At 52.5% G+C, this 23,489-nt stretch overlaps 1 protein-coding gene across 1 annotated transcript in view; it reads left to right on the top strand.

Annotated features, from left to right (window-relative positions):
- The window catches only part of H6PD (hexose-6-phosphate dehydrogenase/glucose 1-dehydrogenase), a 31,323-nt gene extending 12,286 nt beyond the window's left edge, over positions 1-19,037 (top strand). The window contains exons 4-6 of the mRNA XM_074975720.1: positions 4,939-5,056; positions 7,777-8,046; positions 8,971-19,037. Of these exons, the coding sequence (XP_074831821.1) occupies positions 4,939-5,056; positions 7,777-8,046; positions 8,971-10,331 (1,749 nt within the window). The 3' untranslated portion in view covers positions 10,332-19,037. The remainder of the gene's footprint in view (positions 1-4,938; positions 5,057-7,776; positions 8,047-8,970) is intronic.
- The last annotated feature ends 4,452 nt before the right edge of the window (positions 19,038-23,489 follow it).

Genomic DNA, 23,489 nt, shown 5'->3' with positions numbered 1-23,489 from the left:
CAGAAAGGATGTGGATGCACTGGGGAGAGTCCAGTGCAGGGCGACAAAAATTATTAGGGGGCTGAAGCCCATGACCTATGAGGAGAGGCTGAGGGACCTGGGCTTATTAAGTCTAGAGGAGTGTGAGGGGGGATTTGATAGCAATCTTCAACTCCCTGAAGGGGGTTTCCAAAGAGGAAGGAGAGAGGCTGTTCTCGGTGACGGGTGACAGAACGAGGAGCAATGGTCTCAAGTTGCAGTGGGGGCAAGGTTGGATATTAGGAAAAGCTATTTCCCTAGGAGAGTGGTGAAGCTCTGGAAAGGGTTGTCTAGAGATAAGTTAGAAGCTCCTTCCCTAGAGGTCTTGAAGTCTTGGCTTGATGAAACTCTGACTGGGGTAGTTTAGTTGGGATGGGAGGTTGGAGTCAATTGCCTCCTGAGGTCTCTTCCAACCCTACGATTCTGCAGTTCAGTTCCATCAATGAGTTTTGTGCTCCTGTCTCCCAGCTTTTGTCCTGGTTGGACTGTCTTTTGTTTAGTAACGGGGAAGCACACCACTGTAGGTCCAGACTCAAAGCTCCATTTCCCAGGTCAGCCTCTTAAAGGTGTGGTGATACCTTGGTGCAGGGCCACTGATTGAGGGAGAGAGGCGGGAGGGGGGCAGTTGCCCAATGTCCCAGTGTTTCAAAAGAGCCCGGAACTCTGGCTACCGCCGCAGTTATTTGGGCAGGCGTGTCAGTCAGCCCTCTGCGCCCATTTGAAGTACCATGGCGGTGCTGCTCTGTGCGGCTGTTGTGGGGGAGACCGAGAACTGCAGACTGGGTAATGCTAAGGGCTGACTGCTCTAGGCCCTGCCCCTCCCACCCTTGGACCTGCCCCTCCAAGGAGCTCGGAGTAGGGACCCCCCCTGCTATGTTGGGGACAGGGCTCACGGTGGCTGTGGGCCCCATTGCCTTGGTGACATCCTGTCTGCTCCTTAGGTTCTCCGTCAGCCGAGGATGGTCCCTGCCTGCAAGTGGGGTTTGGAGGCTAATTGGATCCCATTTTATGAAGCGCTGAGAGCTCTTTCCCTGCCTTCCAGTGTGTCTGGAACCTGCCCCTTCCCCTTGTGCCTGAAGGGTCCACCTCCCCCTGGGATCCCAGGCAGAGCTGTTCAGAGCACGGTTCAAAGCCTCCCCTTGCTGCGGGGAGTATGTCCAGCCCATTGCTCTTGGCTGCAGCTGACTGACCTTGCAGTGACTGGTCATTACTCTTCCCCTGCAGTTACTTGAAGCCCACGCCTCCCCAAGGTGGGCGAGAAGGAGGAAATGTTCAGGCAAGAGGCAGGACCTTTTGCGTGCCAAAGTGCTATGGCTCAGGTTGAAGGGTAGTGGTGGATGGGGGTGTTGGAGAGAGGCAGAATCCATCTGGCCTTCCAGGCAAGGTCAGGGCTTGCATTTCGCTGAGTAAGCAAAGCCGCCCCACCTGCAGGCCTAGCCTGTGAGCACCCGCGTCCAGAGGAGGCTTTTATTTTGATGAGATGTGCTGTTGCCTTTTTTTTTTTTTTTTTAAGTGATCAGCCAGTTTTTCAGGGGCTGGTGCATCTGTGCAAGGGATTGCAGCGGGGGGGTGGGGGGGAGGTTAAAGGCAGCGAAGGTAGACCTGCCGCAGAGGCAGTCAGGCTTCTTCTGCTCGTGCTGAAAGAGGGTGTGAGGCCAAGCATGGGGTTCTCGCTTGATTCTCTTGAGAATCAGGCGTGATCCCTCCCATCCCCATAAGATCGTAGCCCCCGAAAGATGAACGATGTGCTCTCTGCTTTAGACTTAATTTATCCGTTCGCCTGCATCAGATATTGCCAGATCCTGCAGGTAACAGTACAGACCTGCTTGGGGTCAGCTCCCCTAATAGGAAAGCAGCTGACACATGAGCAGGTTGATGGTGTCTGCTGCACTGGAAGCAGTGTTCGCTATAAGCTGTGCGCTTGGGCAGCCACCCAGGAGAGAGTCACATGCCGCCCATTTGATTAGCAGAGCGCCAGCCGCCTGTGTGTTTTGTTTGGTGGTGCACGTCGGCACGTGCCTCAGTGCACATATTAATATTTATTCCACACCTGGATGGAAAAAAGTCAGAAGGAATGTTGACCACGTCACCTCTTTCTCTCCCTGCCAGTGCTATGTGCCCAGCACGCCTCTAGCAGTGGAGCAGGGTTCTCTGTTCCTCGGGCTCTTCTGGTAAGCAACTCAGGCGATCACCGTGCTGTTGGCCATTGGGCTGCTAGCTCATCTTTTGAACAGTTTCCAAGCCGCGGGGGCGGCAGGGGATCAGGCTCTATCCATGAGCTGGCAGATGCGTGTTGACATCACACCGGAGAGCCTATTCAAAGACACCGTCTTTTCGGGGTTCCTGTTTTGTCCTGCGTTCCCCCTGCCTGCAAGGAACTCCACATTATCCCCCATCCGGCCTCAGTGTCACTGGTCCACTGCTGCCATCCCATAAACCACTGGTTTGGGGTCATCTGAGTTGTGCCATAGTTAATTTTATTTGTGGACTTTGTGCCTCTTGCCCTTCAAGGGTTTTTAGCCTGTCTAGCTCTGATAGGGTTGGTCACCTGGAGACACTGGAGTCCTCTACATCAGCGCTCTGCAACCGGTGTGCCGTGGAACGTATGATCTAGACCACGGGTGTCCAACCTTTTGGCTTGCCTGGGCCACAGTGAGTGAAGAGGAATTGTCTTGGGCCGCATATAAAATATATAATATAGTTAATGTATATAAATCACATAATAATGTTAAAAGTTTATGATCTTGTGGGGCTGCATTACTAGCTGTCCAGGGCCACGGGTTGGACACGCCTGATCTAGACTGTAAGAAGGAAATAGTGGCTAGAATAGCGAAAGTGAGAGCAAGTTTGAAGGCGATGGATAAGATCTGGAAAAGCAAAGCGATTAGCTTGGGAACGAAGCTGAGCGTTTTGAAAATGTGTGTATTCAGCAGCCTGTTGTACGGACGAGAGACGTGGCTGATAATGAAAGATTTGAAGAGAAGAATATTGGCGTTTGAGAGGAGTTGTTACAGAAAGATCCTGAGAATAGGATGGACGCAGAAGGTCACCAACGAGGAATTAAAAAGGAAGATACAGCTGAAAGGGAACCTGCTGCGGAAGGTTGTACAATGGAAGCTACAGCTATTTGGTCATATATGCAGAATGAACAACAAACAAAAAATCAATATCCTGGTATTCAGCACAATGGACGGTTTGAATAGGAGAGGCAGACCCCACAGAGAATGGGTAGATGATATAGTAGATTGGTGCAGTGCTAATCTTCGGAAATGAAGCCACTCTGCACTGGACAGGGAAAAATGGAAGGAAATAGAGAGAGAGGCATCAAACACCAAGGGGTGCTGAGCCCCTGGTGGTTGATGATGCTGATGATGAGGGGAGGCCTGGGGGTGCCTAGCTCTGGAGGACAGGAGGGAGATTGGGTTAGAGTGGGAGGCTGGGGGTAGCTGTCTTAGGGGAGTGGGAGGACATTCAGTTAGGGGGTGGGGGTGCCTGAGTCTGCGGGAGGGGATGGGGGTTTATGTACATTGGATGTGCTGTGAAATTATAATGAATGCTGAAGTGCACCACAAGGTGATAAAGATTGCTGAGCAGGGCTCTACATCCGTGTGTCTTAAACTTTTTGATACCATGGAGCACCAAACAAAACTATTTTTTGTGCGGGATACCTGTGAAAATTTTCTTCCAAAAAAAAAAATTGTTGCTCGCTGCTATGCTGTCTTAGGGATAGGAGATTAACATTGCATTGGCTCCCCCTCTCCTCTAATCAGCCTTGCTGTGTTCCCAGACTACTGCCGGTCTCACAAGAGGTAGAAATAAAATGATGTTTCAGTATTTTGCATTACTGTTATCCTTGTAAACTAGCGATTTGCTGTAAAAGTTTGCATGATTTTTCCAAACGCTCGCAGCTCGCCTGCGAGTTGTTCACAGAACACCCATGTTGCGTGGGGCAGAGTTTGAGAAATGCTGCGCTATGTGAAGGAGGAAGGTCTGGCTGTCCGTGCGTTACAGATGTGGAGGGGAAGAGCGTGGGCCAAGGTCACCCAGTATGTCAGAGCAAAGAACAGAACTCAGGTTTTCTGACTCCAAGCCCCACGCAAGTTCTACGAGACCACAAGTGGTTCAAGGGCCACAAGGCTGTGCCTTTGTTCCTGGGTGGGTCAGGTTGCTGAAGACCTCAGGTGGCCTTTCCGCCCTCCCATTCTTACCAATAAGTCATCGCTTTCCTTAGCCATGGAGTGGGCCAAGCTGAAGTTTCAGTCTTTCCCCCAAGAACACAGGGCTTTGAGGGCACGCGGCTGCCCTGTCCCGCTCTGCAGATGGTGCCTGGGCTGTGGTATTGCCCCCCATGGGAACGCGCGTGAGGAGAAGGCACAGCCGTGGCCTCAGCATGGTGTGATATCTCCTTTTCGAAGTAGCCTTGTTCCAGCCATCGCCCTGTGGCCTGGTCATGGGTGCCCGGCTGCAAGGAGAGCACCTCTGCTGGAAATCGTTTTCCTTAGGCGAGACCAGGTGGCTTGGCAGTGCTCATGTCCCCTTTGATCTACCTGAATGCCCTGGAACCCCACCATCGAATCCTAGCAGGGTCTGACTTGGCCAGGGTCCTTCTGAGGGAGGGAAGCTGAACGCCCAGTGCTTTGTATGTGAGTCTCTCTCCCACAAAGCCGTAAAATGTTTGCCGTGGCTGGGGAGACCTTTCCTGGCTGCCCCATGTGCACATTAGAAACCGCACGATATTTCTGCACGGCAGGCTCTTCTTGCGCCGGTTCCTCCTCTTCCCCCATGTGCTCCCTAGACCCCAGGCGTGGGCTGCGTTTCTGAGCCCGATGGAGCAGTGGGGTGGGAGATGCTTTAGAAAAGTTGCCAGGTTTGGCTTTTTGTTTTTCACTCTGATCTTTCCCTCCCTCCCTCCCTCCCCAGGCTGTGGCCCACATCCTGCCTTTCCGAGACCAGAACCGACGCTTTCTGGACCCCATCTGGAACCGGCATCACGTGGAGAGAGTGGAGATTGTTCTGAAGGAGACTCTGGATGCCAAAGGTCAGGGTGCCTGGGCAGAGCTAGCCCTGGGGAATCTCTCAGGACCTGGGTGCTTTAGTGTAGCTCCGTGAGAAGGACCTTATGGCTGCATGTTGCAAATGCACGAGATCCGGCAGTGGTAGCTCAGCTGTGTCACGCTGCATGGGTGTGCATGTGGCAGGAATTTGATCCCCAGTCACATCTGTTCACTCCCTGCTCCTCCGAGTGCAGAAAGGGAGGGGGTGCTCAGCCCTCCAGCAGTTGGGATGAGGCCGGCATGTTGTACTGGCCCATGCAGATCCCAGCTGGAGGGGGCTCTGTCCCTCTGCTGCCGAGTCAAGAGGCCATTAACAGTGATGCTTGGAGCCCTGAGACCTGCTGCAGGAGGACTCAGAATGGGCCCAGCTTGGGTTCAGGTCTCCGTTGGGCGCTGTGGCTGCAATGGATGCCTGAAGGTGGCGGGCAGCTCTGCTAGGCCCTGGCTGTTGGCAGCTGTTACAGAGGCAGAAACAGTCATGTTGCTGTTGCATCACTGTCCCTTTCTTTGGCTTGCTCTCTGCCTGCACAAAAGTTTAAATCAGGGTTAGGCTGCTGCCATGTTTGCTGAAGGCGTTGGGGGTTGCTCACGCCTCCCGGGCTGTGCTCATCTATCCAGGTGTCCCTAAGCAGCCTTTCAGAGAGGGAGAGATGAGCCTTATGCAGCTGCTGCGGCTCTGTGGATGAAGGTCCTTGCCTGCAGTGCCACAGCCCTGTGCTGCAGTGCAGAGCCTCAGGGTCCCTGCCCGCAGTGCCACAGCCCCACGCTGCAGTGCAGAGCCTCAAGGTCCCTGCCCGCAGTGCCACAGCCCCATGCTGCAGTGCGGAGCCTCAGGGTCCCTGCCCGCAGTGCCACAGCCCCACGATGCGGTGCTGAATCTCAGGGTCTCTGCCTACAGTGCCACAGCCCCACGCTGCAGTGCTGAATCTCAGGGTCTCTGCCTACAGTGCCACAGCTCCGTGCTGAGCCATAGGGTCCTTGCCTGCAGTGCCACAGCTCCGTGCTGCAGTGTGGAGCCTCAGGGTCCCTGCCCGCAGTGCCACAGCTCCATGCTGCAGTGTGGAGCCTCAGGGTCCCTGCCTGCAGTGCCACAGCTCCGTGCTGCAGTGTGGAGCCTCAGGGTCCCTGCCCGCAGTGCCACAGCTCCATGCTGCAGTGTGGAGCCTCAGGGTCCCTGCCTGCAGTGCCACAGCTCCATGCTGCAGTGTGGAGCCTCAGGGTCCCTGCCCGCAGTGCCACAGCTCCATGCTGCAGTGTGGAGCCTCAGGGTCCCTGCTCGCAGTGCCACAGCTCCATGCTGCAGTGTGGAGCCTCAGGGTCCCTGCCCGCAGTGCCACAGCCCCATGCTGCAGTGCGGAGCCTCAAGGTCCCTGCCCACAGTGCTACAGCCCCACGCTGTAGTGTGGAGCCTCAGGGTCCCTGCCCGCAGTGCCACAGCCCCGTGCTGCGGTGCTGAATCTCAGGGTCCCTGCCTGCAGTGCCACAGCCCCGTGCTGCAGTGTGGAGCATCAGGGTCCCTGCCCGCAGTGCCAGAGCCCCGTGCTGCAGTGCGGAGCCTCAGGGTCCCTGCCTGCAGTGCCACAGCCCCACACTGCAGTGCCGAGCCTGAAGCATGGCATGTTGGGCTGTCGCCAGCAGCCGTTCTGGGGACACCAGGTGCCCTTTCCTCTACAACATCCGAATTATGTCTCCTCCCCTCTTTCCTTCTCCCTCCCCAGCCCCAAGCCGCTCCTCGCAGTGTCAAATAAGGTAACTGTACTTAAGACTGGTCATTGTTCATCTGACTCATCATCCCACCCCCACCGTGCAGCCTGGCTCCCAGAGAGTCTGCAGCATGGGTTACGTTAGTGAATATGCCTTTGGCTTAGAGAGGGAGACAAACTGTATCCAGCAAGTGCGGAAGCCGGGGCCGGGGCACATCGGCAGCACTTAGCTTGTCCCTGGCCCGCCAACAGGAGGCTGTGGTTTGAATCCCTTGCATTTAACAGGATGTGGAATTCTCCCTCCCAGGCTCAGTAGGAAATCATTCCAAGGCTCTGTGCTGAAGCTGACCTTTCCTGTCCTTGCGAGCAGGGCTTAAGTGGATGGCGTGGCGCAGTGTGCAGCTGCTCAGAGTGGTTTGTGCATGGAGGGGTGAACAGAAGGCTCCCGATGCAGTGCTGACAGCTGCAGAGTTCCCTGTAAGCTGAGCACTTGGGCGGCCTCCCTGGAGAGATTCAGGTGCCACCCAGCTGATTAGCAGAGCACCCACAGCCCCCCACAGCTGGCAGGCTGTGTTTCTAGGGGTGGTGCGCATCTGCACATGCCCTGGTTGGTTTTCTCTGTGCCCTTCCACGCACACAGTCCCCAACCCACCCAGCCTCAGCTCTTGTCTTCCTTCCTCCAGCGACATCCCTTTGGCTGCTCCAGCGAGGGCAGCTGGTCTCCTGGGTACCCTTCCTCAGCTGTGGCGGTTTGTCCTGAGAGTCACCACCGGCTCAGCAGTGGGTGAAGGGCTTTGCTAGGCTGAAGTGAGTTGCTGAGGTGCCCAGAGAGGCAGGGGCCTCATGCTCAGTGTGGTGCTAGAGACGGCTCCGTAGCTGGGCCCTTCCCATCATTCCCTCTGGCCCCAGTTCTCAGGCTCCTTTCTCAAGGCTGGGGCCTTCCGGGGGGTTTTCTTCCCTGCTGCTCTGATTCCTTGTCTCTTGCCCCTTTCCGCGCTCAGGCCGCACCAGCTTCTACGAGCAGTACGGTGTCATCCGCGACGTTCTCCAGAACCACCTCACCGAGGCCCTGCTGTCTCTTGCCATGGAGCTGCCGGCCAATGTCAGCAGTGCCGAAGAGGTTCTCCGGCACAAGCTACAGACCTTCAAGTCATTGCAGAGCCTGGAGAGCACCAGCGCGGTGCTGGGTCAGTACCAGACCTACGCCAGCCACGTGCGGGAGGAGCTGCAGAAGCCCCAGAACTATGTCACCACAACACCAACCTTTGCAGGTGGGAACTAGGTTCTCGGCCGATGACGGCAAAGTGGCTGAGGCAAGTGGGATCTGGGCTAGTGGCCAGAGTGTGGGACTGGGTCCCAGGGAGCATCCAGATTCTAATCCCAGCTCCATCACTTCCTCCGTGGCCATGGGCCAATCACATCACTTCTGTGTCTGCTTCTGCAACTGCACCACGAAGTAGGGTATTTCTAGGGCATCTGTCCCCATGGAACGTAAAGTGCCCAAGGTTTTGCAGAGTGTCCACCTGGCCTGGGACATCCAAGGATTCCTCAACCAGTGAAGCCCCAAGTGGAATTCTTAAGTACAAATGTCTGAGAGTTAGTTTTCGGAGCTTGTTCTATGGCGGAGCGTCTTCCCTTGTGTCACTGGGGGAGGGCCACGCCAGATCTCTGAGAGGTAAGACTGGGGGGCGTCTCTGGGGCTGGTGGCCTCAGTTCATCAGAGGCCATCTCTGGCCAGGCGGCAGGTGCCCCGTGCTTGGATTCCTGGTGAGGGAGCGATGTGAGGGCTCATCCAGAGAAGCTGCTTTCCTAAGGGGTTGCTAGGGAAGCCGAGGAACTTGGGCCAGTCAGAAGGGAGGGAGGCAAATGTTGGGGGCTGTAGAGCAGAGACATGGCAGGCTAATGGGGAGAGCTGATTGTGGAGCAAGGGAGGTTATGGAGGCCAGGGTTCATGATGCCCCCACCCCAAGGAGAGCGGTGCTGGGCTTGGACCAGAGCAGTGTTTCCTGTGACATGAGCTCTTGGATGGGTGCCCAGGAATGACTCGGGTGATGCCTAGTTGATTAGTTGGCGGCATGTGTTTATCAGGTGGTGCACATCCACCCATGCATTGGTGCATGTAACAAAATTTATTCCACCCACGGATGGAAAAATTGAAAGGGCCCATTGGACCTGAGTTTCCCCTGTCATTTCAGGTGTGCTGATTCACCTCAACAGCCTGCGCTGGGAGGGAGTCCCCTTCATCCTCATCTCTGGCAAAGCCCTGGACGAGCGGGTGGGTTACATCCGTGTCCTCTTTAAGGACCGGGCCTACTGCACCCAGCGTGAAAGTCTGAGGGAGGTGGGGCAGAGCCAGTGTGGCCCCAAGCAGATCGTCCTCTACATTGGACACGGGGAGCTGAACCACCCTGCTGTGCTGGTCAGCCGGAACCTTTTCAAGCCCATCATGCCAAGAGACAGCTGGAAAGAGGGAGCAGCAGATCGCCCGCAGCTGCACCTCTTTGGGCACCCGCTCTCGGATTACTACGTGTACAGCCCTGTGAAGGAGAGAGAGGCTTACTCTGTCCTCATCTCCAGCATCTTCCACGGCAGGAAGGACACCTTCATCCCCACTGAGAACCTGCTGGCATCTTGGGAGTTCTGGACTCCATTGCTGGACAGCTTAGCCCCGAGAGTCCCGCGGCTGTACCCGGGGGGAGTGGAGAACCGGCACCTCCTGGACTTTGAAATAATGGGCAGGGAGGTGGCCTTCACGCTGAAGGAGCCGGTGGAGCTGCTGCATGCTGACAGGCAAAAGCCGGGCGACTACAGAACTGTCCAGGCCAAGTTTCGGCAAAGCCCCTTGGTCTTGGCTTGGCCGGAGGAACTGATCACCCAGTTGGCGTTGGACATTGAGGCGGCTGCTGCCAAGGCTGTGGCACGTCGTGGCGAGTTCCACTTGGCTCTGTCGGGTGGCTCGAGCCCCGTTATCCTGTTCCAGCGGCTGGCGATGCACCACTATGGCTTCCCGTGGAGACACACCCACTTGTGGCTGGTGGACGAGCGCTGCGTGCCGCTCACTGACGCCGAGTCCAACTTCCACAGCTTGCACGACCACCTCCTCCAGCACGTCCGGGTGCCCTACCTCAACATCCACCCCATGCCAGTGCACCTCAGCCGGCGGCTCTGCGTGGAGGAGGACCGGGGCCTGGAGCTGTATGCCAAGGAGATAACAGCGCTAGTGACCAACGGCAGCTTGGACTTTGTCCTGCTGGGGCTGGGCTCTGACGGGCACACGGCCTCCCTCTTCCCGCACTCCGACAGTGGCCTCGAAGGGGCCCAGATGGTGGTGCTTACAGAGAGCCCCAGCAAACCCCACCAGAGAATGAGCCTCAGCTTGCCTCTCATCAACAGGGCCAGGCAGGTGGCTGTGCTAGTGATGGGGAAGAACAAGCACGAAATCACAACCCAGATGAGTAGAGTGGGACAGGAGCCGGAAAAGTGGCCTATTTCGGGGGTCAACCCTACCTCTGGCCAGCTGGTGTGGTACATGGATTATGAAGCTTTGCTTGGGTGATCCGATTTACTCTCCTCTCACGCCCACCCCAGTGCCCCAGAGCCAGGTTTTCCAGCACTGCGCACAGACGCCTGTCTTTACAGTCATGCCTCCTGCTCTGAACAGTCCCGTTAACCTGTGTGAAGAGCCATTGGCTGCAACGGCTGCACCCTCTGAGCCTGGGAAAGGGAGGGACTTGGTGCACAGATATCAGCATTGCATTCCTGAGTCTGCTTCTGTGACCATGGGCAGGTCATTTTGCAGCTCTGTGCCTCAGTTCCCCCCCCGCCACATACTGGGGGATTGTTCATACCGACCTACCTCACAAGTGCCGGCCCAGGCAACTGTGGTCACTTGCCTGCAGAGCTCTTCAGCATGCTCAGATGAGAGGATCGGAAAAAAGCGCAGTGCTATTGACTCTTAATATTCACCTCTGATCAGAAAAGCTGACAGTCATTCTCACGGTGGCCAGAGGCCCCGTCCAGTCCATTCCTATTATGCTTTAGACCCAGACGTGCCAACCCTTTGCTTCAGCAAAATACAGACCTTTTACCCACCCTCTTCCTCTGGGGAGCTCTCCTAGTCTGATGTCTGCTGATGCAGCTCCTGTTTGGAGAGCTCTCCTGTTCTGGCGGGGGGGCCCTGCCTCATGGTGAGGGTGACTGAAGGGTGGCCCTGACTCCAGTTTAGTAAAGGACAAAGAATTTGCTTATCAGGGGGACTTAAATGTGTGCTTAGCTGAAGCAGGGTCTAGCCACGTGTTGCCGTGTGGTAACTGTAGTATCTACCGTGGAGTTTGAGCCTGTTGGTTCTTACAAAGGGACACTGCTATAGTCTAAATCAGCTCCTTGGCATGCTAGTGAGCAGCCACTAGCTCTTGCAAGCTTGGCAAGGTGGGTAGCCAGGACTGGGTGCAGTCATTAGGCACTGGACTTTTCCTTACCCTGCCGACTTGCCTTATTGGCTCGTATTCACCTTTGTCAGTTGCATTGGCTGTGGTCTTGATTCTGCACCTCTATTCCCCCACAAAACCAATCCGTTTCCTTCCCCACATGGCTGTGTTTCTGTAGCCCTGGAAGCAGCAGGCATCCAGGGACTAGCCCCCTCTCCAGCACTCTGCCGGGAGCCTGTCTGAGGCTTTAGCAATTGCCTGGTGCACAGGCGTGGTTTATCGGCAGCATTCCTAAGAGGCTAGTAACACAGAGAGAGCCGTGTCAGCCTGTATTCTATCAAAACAAAAAAGCAGTCATGGAGCACTTCAAGGAAAGTGCTCCATGTCTGCTTTTTTATTTCCTAAGTGGGAAGCCAGCACCACAGAGACTGGAAAAGGCAAAGGCTTTTTTAAACTTTCAAGATTACGGGGATTGGCCTAAGACCATCCCGGCCCAGCTCCATCTATTCTGGAGACATCATTCATTGTCTGCATGACGTTACTGCTGGAAGAAGCTTCCTTTGTCAGAGGATTGGGGTGGAGCGTTAGCTGACGATGGAATTGAGTTTCCTGAAGCATCCAGAGCTGTCTGTCACATTCCTTGGGAAGAGCCCTCCTCCGTGCTCACAGGCATGCTGCGGCATTATTCAGCAGCTTGTGACATCTCCGCCTGAGGCAGCTGTGTACGGTAGTAGTAGTATTACGGTCTTCAGCAGGAATCTCTCTCTCTCTCTGCTTACAGTAAGGATACTGCAGTGATTGGAGCTGCTATTCAGTGGTGCTGGGGCGCTATTGGATAAGGGAAGGGAGGTGTTTTTTATGTTTTCTAGCCAATCCACACATTGCATCCCCGGGTAGGGGAGACGCATCCCGGGTCAGAAGGACATAGTCCAACTGCACAGAAGCAGGGAGGAGGGTGCAGTTCTATTTAATACAGCGCAGAAGAATGTCTGTCTTGCTCGCATGCTGCTCATGCTTTATGTAACCAGTGGGTCTCAGCCCACAGCTTGGTGGTGATTTGTGGCCAGTCACCACACAGCTGTGGCCCATGTGACATCCTCAGAGCCATACAAGTTTCATGTAGCATGGATGCACAGAGCTGCTGCATTTGCAGCCCACAGTAGTAAAGAGACTGCAAACAGTTGAAAGCCATAGCCCCAGATACTCTGGTGACACTGTGTGGCCTGTGTTAGTGGACTGTTTACTGTGGTGTGCCAGAGGAATGTTCTTTTTCAGAGAAGGAAGCCCCGATCCTGCCGACTACCTTGGGAGATATTGAGCTGCTCTGTGATCCTTGCAGTGGGTGGAGGGAAAGCCACCAAAGCAGTGCCGGGCCAGGAGCACAAGACAGAGCTGTAGGATCCCAGAACTAGGGGTTATTACCAGTTCCTGGCACATCCAAACCCACTGGTGTCATATCTGCGCCCGGCAATGCTGCGTCCTAGACCGGCAGAGCTGGAGAAGGGAGGAGTGTCTATTTGCAGGGTGACTTGTTGCAGCCCCTTTTTGGGGAGGGTGAGTTGCGGGCTGTTGACTCTCTGACCTTGGCAGCTAGCGAAAGAATTAGTCATCCGCAGTTGGTCCAGTCTTATCAGAGTCCAGACAGACGTCAAAGAGTGCCGGGTGCCACTGGAATTCAGGGGAAAAGCTGGAGCCTGACACATGGGGGCGCCGTGACCCAACAAACCAGGTGACTGTGTGTGTTTTCCAAGCATGACAGTGTTTGAGCTTGAGGGGAGGGAGAGGCTGCTTCTGTTCTGCTGGTGAGATTCCCAGGAGCCAGGCCACAGGACCAGCCCAGAAGGGAAATTCTGATGGAGCAGGAGAGAGGAAAAGTCTGATCAGGAGGGCTGGGAGATGGGTATTGGAGCCACATTCTGCCTGAGTTGCACCCCACTCAGCTCCATGGATGTTGATGGAAGCCGGTCGTCAGGGTACCGTCAGTTGATGGTGCACAAGCTGGGAAGAAATTGGGATCACTGTCCTGGGTGAGTGTTTGGCAAGAGTAACTAACAATCAGGAAAATATGGGCACAAATCAGCAGCTGGGACTCAGTGTATGACAGGGGCTGCAGGACTTCCTTCCTTTTTGTATTTCAAAGCAGGACGCCATTGTAAACTGGTATGGAGTCCTGAGAGCAGGTATTTGGGTGGAGGAGGGGTGTCAAGATGACTCAGAGGGATGGCCTACGGCTAAGGAGAATATCCAGCGTTAGCTGAGTTAATGCCAAAAATGCCTTGGAAGGGTTGTCAGACCCTTCCTCTGCAGAGTCCAGCCAAGCTCTGACTACGAGAGATCAGAATGAGCTGTAGCGTGTCGTCAGTTTCTCCTGCTCCTCCTTCCAAAGCATTGGATGCTGGCTGTTGTCGGAGGCCATGGCTCTCGAACGGTCAGGCAGTTCCTGTGTTCCCACTCCTGGCCATTCCAAAGGGCTTTTACTGCAACACACAATCCTCTTTTAACAACGTGGATGCAAATAAAATGGGCAAGTGCTTGAGAGCTTATCCCTTGTCACCAGACCTGGGGCAAACTGAGGCAGCGAGACAGGAGTAAGCTGGGGTGGGAGATACACTCAGATCAGAGTGGGATTCAGAGCTGAGGCTTTTCTCCATTAGGGAGGCTTTGATCTCTTCCCCTGAGGTCGCTGCACCATTTCGGCTGTTGCACTGAGGTTGTGCACCCATCTAGTGCAGAAAGAACAGCTGCCGCTGGCTGTAATGCCTTTAACCAAGCCTGGACAACTTGCTGTGGTGCAGATAGCTTTGCTTATCTACACTTGGGAGGTTGCACTGGTGAAGCTGCATGATGGGCTGAATCCTCAGAGGAGACAAAGGCTGTCCAGTCAGCAATGAGGTGGGTTGGAGTTACCTCCTCTCAGGATTATTAAGGCAGGAAGGCTCAAGCAAAGGGTAAGAATAAAGCACTCTGTAGTGGGGAAGCCCTGTTGGCTGCTCATAGGAGTGAGATGCTGTAGTTTACCGCCAGCATTAGGAAATGTTTTCCAACTTCCTTCTCTGGGTTCTGTGTCTTGTACCATCAGCTCCATTGTTTTCTCCAGACAGCAAATCCTCCAGCTCCTAAAAACATTAATACCTACCTGGCAGCATCACAACCTCCTGCAATAGGAACTAGTTCCAGGGTGCTCCCTTAGGTACCTACTGTGCCTCACTTCCTGGCCTGCTTCCATAGTGTCTCAGACTACATCTACACTAGCTTGGAAGATCAACTCTGAGCAGGTCGATTTTCAGGGGTTCGATTTCATGCATCTACTAGGGGCGCACAAAATCAACCTCTCAGGGGTTACGGTCGACCCCTGTACCCCTCATGAGAGGCGAGGAGTAAGGGAGATTGGTGGGAGAATCTCCTCCATCAACCTTGTTCAGTAGGGACAGAAAAGGAAACCAAGTGCAGATAGGTTGATTTTAGCTATGCAGTTGCCATAGCTAGAATTACGTATCTGCAGTCAACTTACTTTGCCTAGTGTAGACAGAGCCTTAGTCCCAAGCCATACACGAATACTGCAGGTTGAGCTCTTCCCTTCCTGATGCTCCCAGTTACTGCCTGTTCCTGTTGCCTGGTAATTTAATTACCCTCCAGGTGCTCCTAATAGAAAAGCAGTTAACTGCTTGCAGCTGAGCCCATGGCCTCTTGTTGTCTCCAATCTCAGTGCTCAGGGGGTGCTGCTAGCACTGTCACAGACTTAGAAAAACACACTTCTGCCTGTTCTCTGCTGGCTTAAAGTGCCAGGCCACTAACAAATACTGGTAATTCCAAAATATGACTCAGTTGCAGAAATGGCCATGGAGAGGTGGAGGTTTGAGACCTGGGATGGGTGAAAATGTAAAGCTTCATTTTTCTTAGTTAAAGAAAATTAACCAGGTTAGCTTCATTCCAACAGCCATATGGTGCAACAGATTTAAGGTGTTTTTTTTTTTTAAAAAAAGGAGCAGGGGAGGGGAGAATTGCAGGAGGATAAATGTAATGTTTTGGATATCAGTCGAATTTCTCGCCAGATCAGAAGGTGCTGTGACATTGCAGGAGTGCGCTGGGGTGGGTTGTTTCCTTGATTCTTTTTGAATAGTTTAACTAAACGTTTCTAAAATGACTAGTGGTTGTGAGGTGCCCCACTTCACACCTCATAGAGGCCTTGATTTCTCGGAAGTTGGATGTTTTCACTCTCTGAAAATTAGGAGCCTTTAAGAGCTCTGAGGTTGGACGTCTCAAAACTGCCAACAAAATCTCAGGTTTTCCTTTAAAAAAATTCCAATAGAAACTTTTTACGTAATTGTATCCTTAGTATCTGCACTCTGGAACACAGAGCGGGGGTAAATATTTTTCAGACACCCAAAGATGAGATATGATAGATTTGGGGGAGAGGGGATGGGGATGTGAAATTTAAGTAAAGTTGTCGCTCTAGCTCGGTGGTTCCCAACCTATTCACTAGTGCAGACCCCCAGTCGCCCCCCCAAACTGTTCAGTGCCCCCAGTCACCTTCCCCAAATCATTTGCAGATCCCAATCAAAGCCAGTTCTAGCTACTACATATACTTCATTAAATGAAAAAGGAAACCACAGCATAGATTTTCAGACAGCAATTAATAACATTATTGGAAGATATTTAATTTAAAAATAATAATTGATTGTAACTTTGCAATTTATTTAAAACTTATTTTCTATGATCCTTTTTTTTTCATGGACCTCTGGCAGTACCCTCGTGGCCCCCTTGGGGTCTGCAGATCCCAGGTTGGGAACCACTGCTCTAGGCTATGGAATGAGTGTGCCAGTTATATTTTGGGAAAGCTCTTCACAGAAAGTGTTTATAGAATTTTTCTTCAAAGAGTAGTGAGCTAGGAATGGTGTGTGCAGTTGTGTTGCTGAGTGAATGTACGTTAAACATCTTTGCCAAGAGGAGCCAGTGACTTTTTCACAGTCATTTTCTCACAGCACCAATTATTTGCATTGTCTCGCCACTTTTTTTAGAAGGAAGAACTCTTTCTTCACTGTGTTCATACAAAACAATGATGTGACCGTTATATGTTTTTACAGAAATCTAACACTGGAAATGGGCCATTTCTCATGTGGCTGAACTTTTATGAATCAAGCTATAAAGATTTGTTTCCTGTTTAAAAATGATTCATAAAATGTTGGGTGATTGATGGAAATTTATTTTTTAAGAAACAAATATATATTTTTGAATAATAAAATATTTTTGGCTAAAGGCTGCATTTCAATCTTTAGCCTCTGATGACTGCATTTACTTGATACCGGTTCTCACAAAGACAGTCAGCCTAAATTTACAGATGTGTGAAGAGAATAGGTCTCAATTTTCTGTATGAGTCCAGTATTCATTTAGACTCTCTCAGTTTTGCCTACCTAACATCAGCCAGGCTGTGCTCCTTCCTGGCCTTTTTAAGGTGTCAGATTGGCTCCCAAAATCATTAGTTCTTCTAAAAATACAGACTGTAATGTCTTGGAGACAGCCCTACGCTGATTGATTTGTTCTATGCATTTCTGTAGAAAGCATCACCGTAGTCTATGGTTGCTTAGTAACTAAAGCTTTATTGTGTCTCTCCCAACAGTAAAGAGTGTGAGGATGAATTTTTAAAATGAAACCTGTAGATTGTCTTCTACAGAATATGCTAGCTACTGAAAAAAAAGAATTCTAGTGTTGGGCCTCTGTGTTCTCTGGTCTCCTGAATTTCTAATGGAACTTTATAAATGAAATACCTTTTAGTACATGAGATTTTTCTCTGCGTTAAACAAAACTAAAAGGTAACACCTGGTGTGAGGGGTGAGGTGGAGAATTCATTCATTGTCTGGTGATGGAAAGGCAAACCATAGCAGCTTATGCTGTCACCCTCTTTGGGCTCAGGTGTTTGTCAGTGTTTGGAGATGGGTTGTTTTCCTGAGGAGAAATTGATTATGCAAGTCCCGTATTTCTTTAGTGCAATCCTGTTAATTGAAAAAAGGGTGTACATAAAATCCTGTATTCCTGAAAACACTAGAAACAGAGAGCAGCAGGCTGTTTCCTTCCTCCTAAATCCAGGTCTGCTTCTCCATCAAGTACTGTGCCCAAACATCTCTGCCAGGTCTATGCTAGGTCTGGAAGTGGATTCTAGATAGGTAATTCCACCTATGACGATTGTATAGCTGGAATTGACATGTCTAGGATTGACTTATAGGGCTGTCCTCACAGACCTTGATTCTCGCGAGAATGAGGAGGACCAAGGTTGACGGTTGAGCCCTGCTAGTTCAATTTCACGTGTCCCCACTAGGCGCCCAAAATCAAACCCTGGGGCTACATCTACACTAGCGAGATCTGTCAAAAGAAGCCCTTCCCGAAGATCTCTTGTGAACGAACTTCTTTTGAAAGAGTGCGTCCACACACAAGCAAGGGGATCCAAAGAGAAGTCTGCTCTTTTGAAGGAGACTGTCCACACATCCCCTGCTCTTTCAAAAGAACAGGCCAGGGATCAAAAAATCAGGCCCCATAAGGACTGCTCTTTCAGGGGAGAAGAAAAAAACCAGACTGCAGAGCACCTACACACTTTTTCTTTCAAAGGAAGCTTTCGAACGGGGCGCTCTTCCTGAAACGGGAGAGGAAGAGCAGTTTCGAAAGGAGCGCCTCCTTCTTTCTGTTTACTTTCAGAAGAGCACTTTGGGCTTGTCTCGCTAGCTCCCTACTTTGAAGTCCCTTTACTCCTCGAAGTACCGGTGGGTTAGCCACACCTACGTGCGAGCCGGCACTTTTAACACTTCGGAGTTGCCCTGGGGGAGAATTAGCTTAATGAAGTGCTGCGTATGCACCTCGGCACTTCATTAATAATCTTTCGACACCTTACTTACCGGGCTCCCTTCGAAGTAGGGAGCTAGTGTAGACACAGCTTTTGTGTGTGTGTAGACGCTCTGTGGGATCTTCCGAAAGAGCCCCCTTTTTTTGAAAGCTCTTTTGAAAGAACTTGCTAGTGTAGGCACAGCCTGGAAGCTTGGGTTAGTCGCCCGGTAAGTATACACATACCCCAGTCTTTCACTTCCCTCCAAAAGCCACACTTGCCTTGCTTTGCTGGTTTTTTGTCTCTGCTTCGCAGCAGCTAGCCAGTCCCTCTACTGGCTGCATTTTACAGACAGCCGTGTGGAAATCTGTCGGCCAACATGGCCTAACTTCTGGCTGGACTTATCCTAAAGCCTGTTGCTTTGCATGGTACGGCTTCCTCTTGTTTGCAGCTATCGCTACACTAACAGTATGTTTAATTGCTCCTTCAGATTAGCCGGAAAGAATGGTGCTCAGCACTGCCATCGGTTTTAACCCGAGCTGTGATTGTCTATAGATCAAAGCCTGTGATGTCTTCCAGTGTAACGCTATACCCCCGGGGGCTGCCAAGCTGCTGGATCTGGCCTGCAGCCCAGCGGGAGACTCGGACAGGCTCCCTGCCTGCCCTGCTCCTGCACACTGCTCAGGACAGCTGGCTGCGGGGGCCATGTGCTTCCCTGACACCCCTGAAAGCCTGTCTCTGGCACATCACTTCTCTGGCACCCCAATCCCCAGCCCCAGCCCCAGGTTACAACTGCCTCTCAGACCCTGCAGCCTTCCTTCAGGTCTGAACCTTCTCCTTGCCCCAGGTCATGGCCCCTCCTCCACCCAAACCCCACAACCCCTCCTCCACTCCAATGCCCTATCTGAATTTCCATCTGCCCCCACCCTCCACCTCACAGCCTCCTCCATTCACACCATGGAAGAGTGCAGCCCTCAACCACTTCCCAAATTCATGGAGTGGCTCCCCCCACCCAAACTCATTGTCTACCCCTGCTGTGCCCTCTGCCATACCTTGTCTGTTCAACTGTGAGGCAGTCTCGGAAGGGAAGGAGTTTAATCTTTCTAATTTGACAAAGGGCTGCATCACCCGTAAGGATGAACAACAAATATGGCTTCATGCTGCCTGGATTACAGCTTGCTGAAGAGGCCAAGATGTTCTTGGTTTAAAATCAGAGGGTAACAGCCACCCCCTCACGCCCAAGTTACCGCTGGGCTCTACTGCAGCTGGAGTTCTCTGCAGCACCAAGCGTGAGGGATAATTCCCTCTCCACTCCTCATACTTTAACATGCCCCTCTGCCCAGGCTTGTGTGAAAGGGTGGCATAGGGGTCCTCATAGCTGCTGTTTGCTGCTCCTGCAACTGGGGAATCCTCCCCTGGCTGTCTGCCACTCAGTTTCTGACCCTAATAGGTTGATGGGTCAGAAGAGGGTCCAGAATTGACCCTATGGTAGGAGAAAATGTGCAATAAAGGAACAGAACTGCACTGGTCCAGGGCACAGCCCTGTTCTAACAGCCCCTTGCCACCCCCAGGCACAGTTGAATAGAATATGTATTTCAGAGGGTGTATGTTATGCTGGAAGACGTCACTGGCTTTGATCTGTAGACAATCACAGGTCTGATTAAAACTGATGGCTGTGCTGTGCACAAGTGTTCCCACTAATTTTTTTCCATCCATGGGCAGAATAAATTTTGTCGTGTGCACCAAAACGCGCACTGCCAGCTGTGGGCGCTCTGCTAATCAGCTGGGCGGCACCTGTATCTCTCCTGGGTGGCCACCTAAGAACTCAACTTCCAGGCTAAACCAAAGGACATTAAATGTACCTGTAGAGCTGCAAACAGGAGGCCACGCCACTCAAGGCAATGGGACTTAGGGTAGGACTACACATGAGCATCTCATGCACGTGCAGAAGGGGGATGACAGCTTCTTAAATTAGGATTCAACAAAGCACATGTAAGTGAATACATCCAAAGAGATTATTGAAAACATATGCCACAGTTCGGCCATACAGGAGAGAGAGCGCTTTCCTGTTCAGTCACAAATGTTTTAAATCCTGTTTGGAAAGATCATTCTAGTTCCGTACATATCACTTAAGGTGGATGCTTAAAAATGCCAGCAGGGTTACCAAAGCCATGTCTCCTCCACCTTTTGCCAAGGCAGCACTATGAAACTCAGGAGAGGCTTGCTCATGGAAGCAGCTTAATCGTTTCAGAAATAAATGACTGGTTCAGGGCTCATCTTGGCTTCTTTACAGTCAACTGCTATCATTGCCCTTAGCAGAGTCTTCCCGAGGGTTTGATTTCATTCCTCCTCTCCCACGCTCCACCTGCCCCAAAGCGGTATTGAATATGGCTGTTTCATAAAAAGTGGAGGAGAAAATGAAACATCTTCAGCATCCCTTTGATTCCTAAACAAGTCACTGGAGGAACTGTCTGTTTCAAGTGGCTACAGTTCATCCCACTTCCTACCTCTGCAGAGCTGGCCTGTTTTCCTGTAGCAATGCAGCACCAGGCTTTCCTGCAGGTACTGCTGCAGACTCCAGCCGACCTGTGCCCCTTCAATGCTCCTTCCATTGGGACGCACTGGCTCGCCCTTGACGAACTGCTCTTGGGAAATTTTCCTAGGAAAAAACATCACTATGATATGGCAAAGTGGACATCCACCCCCACCTCTATATTCTGCCTGGATCACTATTGTTCTTGTTACCTATTGAGTGTATTTGGGGTGTTCTGGTGCTAACTTGAATGTATTTATCCATCATGCTGTCAGAGTAAACCCTGTCCTGAACCTGGATCAGTATGTTCCTGTTATCTGTAGGGTTTATGTTGGTACCTTGATGTTTCTTAACAAGCTGATCCAGCCTATGCTCAGTACCTCTTAGGCATGTATGAGTGTTTCTGTAATATCAGCCCTGTTCTTGCCAAACTCTGAGCAGGACCTGCTTCTTGTTCACAACTTCAGCTTTCTATTAGCAAAGTCATGACTATTGTGGCCCAGGCTTTAGGCCTCACACTAGGCTTGTGAGACATGGGCTTATGTTTCAGACCCTCATCTTACTACACCCATGGGCAACATGTGGGGCGTGCACAGCAGGGCCACACACACTCTCCCCAGCATCATCTCCTCCCCACACACTTACAATCGGTGCTGCAGTGCTTCCAGGGAGGGCAGGGGCAATCCTGACCCCCCATCCCCCAGAGTGGTGCAGCCTGAGAGCAGCATGAGGTAGGAAGATCACACTGCACTCAGGCCATGCCACTCTGGGGGGTGGGAGAGGGCAGGACTGCCCCTGTACTTCCTTGAAGCAGCACGACACTTATGCCGGAAGACGTGGGGGGGGGGGCAAAGCAGGGGCTGGAGAGAGGATGGGGCACAGGTGTGGAGGGGGTGTAGTAGGGGCACATGGCTGGTGCCCCCCCACCCCCCGGAATCCCCACACTAGTTGTCTCTGCCCATGAGGTGGGCAATTTGTTAAAGGCATCATGAAGGTTTGTATAGTGCTGGCTGAAGGATGCTAGATGACTGGAGCCTTATTGTACAGAGTCCTGGGGTGTGGGTGGGCACGTGCACCATAAAATATTAACCAAAGTACTCGGAGAAGAGTGGCGAGCAAGGTCTTTTGTGCGCAGTATATTTCCCAGCTGCTATCTGGCTGAGAACAGATGTATCTTCCTCCCTAGCAGCAGTATTGTGACATGATGGTCAGATGGTCTATTAAACAAACCGCCCACATGCTGCAGTGTTTTGACTTGCAGAGAGATGTTTTGCAAGGCTTGATGAAGCTGCAGCCTTTCTCTCCAGGCCAGGAGTTGGCAACCTGCGGTTTTATGGAGCGATTTGCTGTTCTGAGTGCTGCTGCCGCTGACTCCTCTTGTGACTGCCTGCCCTGCTGCTGCTGGAACAGTAGAGCTAAATTTAATTGGTTTAATGGCTGGCAGGGCAGCGGGAGGGATCTGGCTGCTAAACCAATTAAATTTAGTTCCACTGTTTCAGCACCGGCTGGGCAGGGAGCTCCTCACTCGCCCTGCTGCTTGTCCTCCAAGCTGCCGCGCATGGAGCTGTCATGGCCTCCACTTCCTGGCAGCTCCATGCTGGGCTGGTTCCGCCTCTCCTTGGTCCCAGCGCAGGACTGGATTCAGAGAGGGGCTTTGGGGCTGCGGCCCCAGGCTGCAGGAGCTCTGGGCATAGCTGGTACAGACAGCCCTTGTGTTCTGGGCCAGCCCTTCCGTGGATGGGGGGAGGCAGCTCAGCACGCTGATGTTTCCTCACCCTCAGTGGAGCCATGTCTCCGAGGAGAGAAGCCCCGCTACCCGAGTGGCCACATCCCTCTGCTAGCTGTGGCTCGGCTCACACCTGCCAGCGGAACACCTCCATGCCAGCCTTCCTTCTGCTGGGTACACGTGGCTGCCTGGTGTGGGCTCCTCAGCCAGTACCACGGATGGGTTAGTCTTGGGGCTGTTTTGTAGCTGAGAGGGGTTAAGCCTGGGGATGGGGGACGCAGATTCGGGGCTGAGAGGGGTTAAGTCTAGAGGTGGGTGGCAGGTTAGGGGGCTAAGGGAGGTGGAGCCTGGGAATGCGTGAGGGAGCATGGAGGGTTGATGTGAGCATTGCTACGTCCTGCTTAAGAGCCTGTCCCCAGGTGCAGCATTTTCCTTGTCCTCATTTGCTCTCCAGTCCAGGGGTGAAAGTCATACGCTTTCTGACTGGTACAAACCATTGTGTGCGCGCTGTTCTTAAAACAAGGGTTACAAGAAGTACGGGTTGACGTTATTTATTAAGGGCTGTCTCGTATTCATGTGCAATTGCGGCTCTTGAAGTGTCGATTTTTTAGCCGAAATGGTTCTCACTGTGTTGCTTGCAGACCTCTAGGGGCTCTCGGCACACGGCTGGGTGGAGGACAACGTGTTTTTGAGGCAGGCCTCTTACCAGCAGGGGGTGCTCTTGCCTAACTCCAAAGGAACAAGACCCGACTGGGTTAGTTTCTCAGCCCGGTTCTGCAGTGCATTGCTCACAGGCCATGGAGGGCATGCCTGTGTCTGCGTCGCTGGCAGGGTGATTACTAGAAATAAACTCTTCTGGGCTAAGCTGGGGCACAGTGTTTGCATTGGCGGGTCCTAGGCAGCCTGTAAGGTCACCATTGACTTTCTGGGGAGCCCTGTGTTTCCTCTGTCAGTTTGGGCCAGTAAGAGCAGAAAACGTTTCACATTCACACAGACTCCTTGTACACAAGGACAAGGCTCTGTGTGCAGGCTGTGACAGAGGGATCAGCCCCTGTGCACAAGCTTGTGATGCTGTTCTGTAGTAATGGCTGAGGGAAACCTATAGGCCCACAGGATGAAAGAGAGACTGTTGTTGTCTTAGCTGCTAAGGCTAATGCAATTGCGGAAATGGTCATTAAAGCAGTGGGCATGCTAAGGGGCCCTTCTCTGGAGCACCT

Source organism: Carettochelys insculpta, chromosome 23 (assembly GCF_033958435.1).
Source record: "Carettochelys insculpta isolate YL-2023 chromosome 23, ASM3395843v1, whole genome shotgun sequence".
Lineage (NCBI taxonomy): Eukaryota > Metazoa > Chordata > Testudines > Carettochelyidae > Carettochelys > Carettochelys insculpta.
This window is presented reverse-complemented; position numbering and strand designations above follow the sequence as displayed.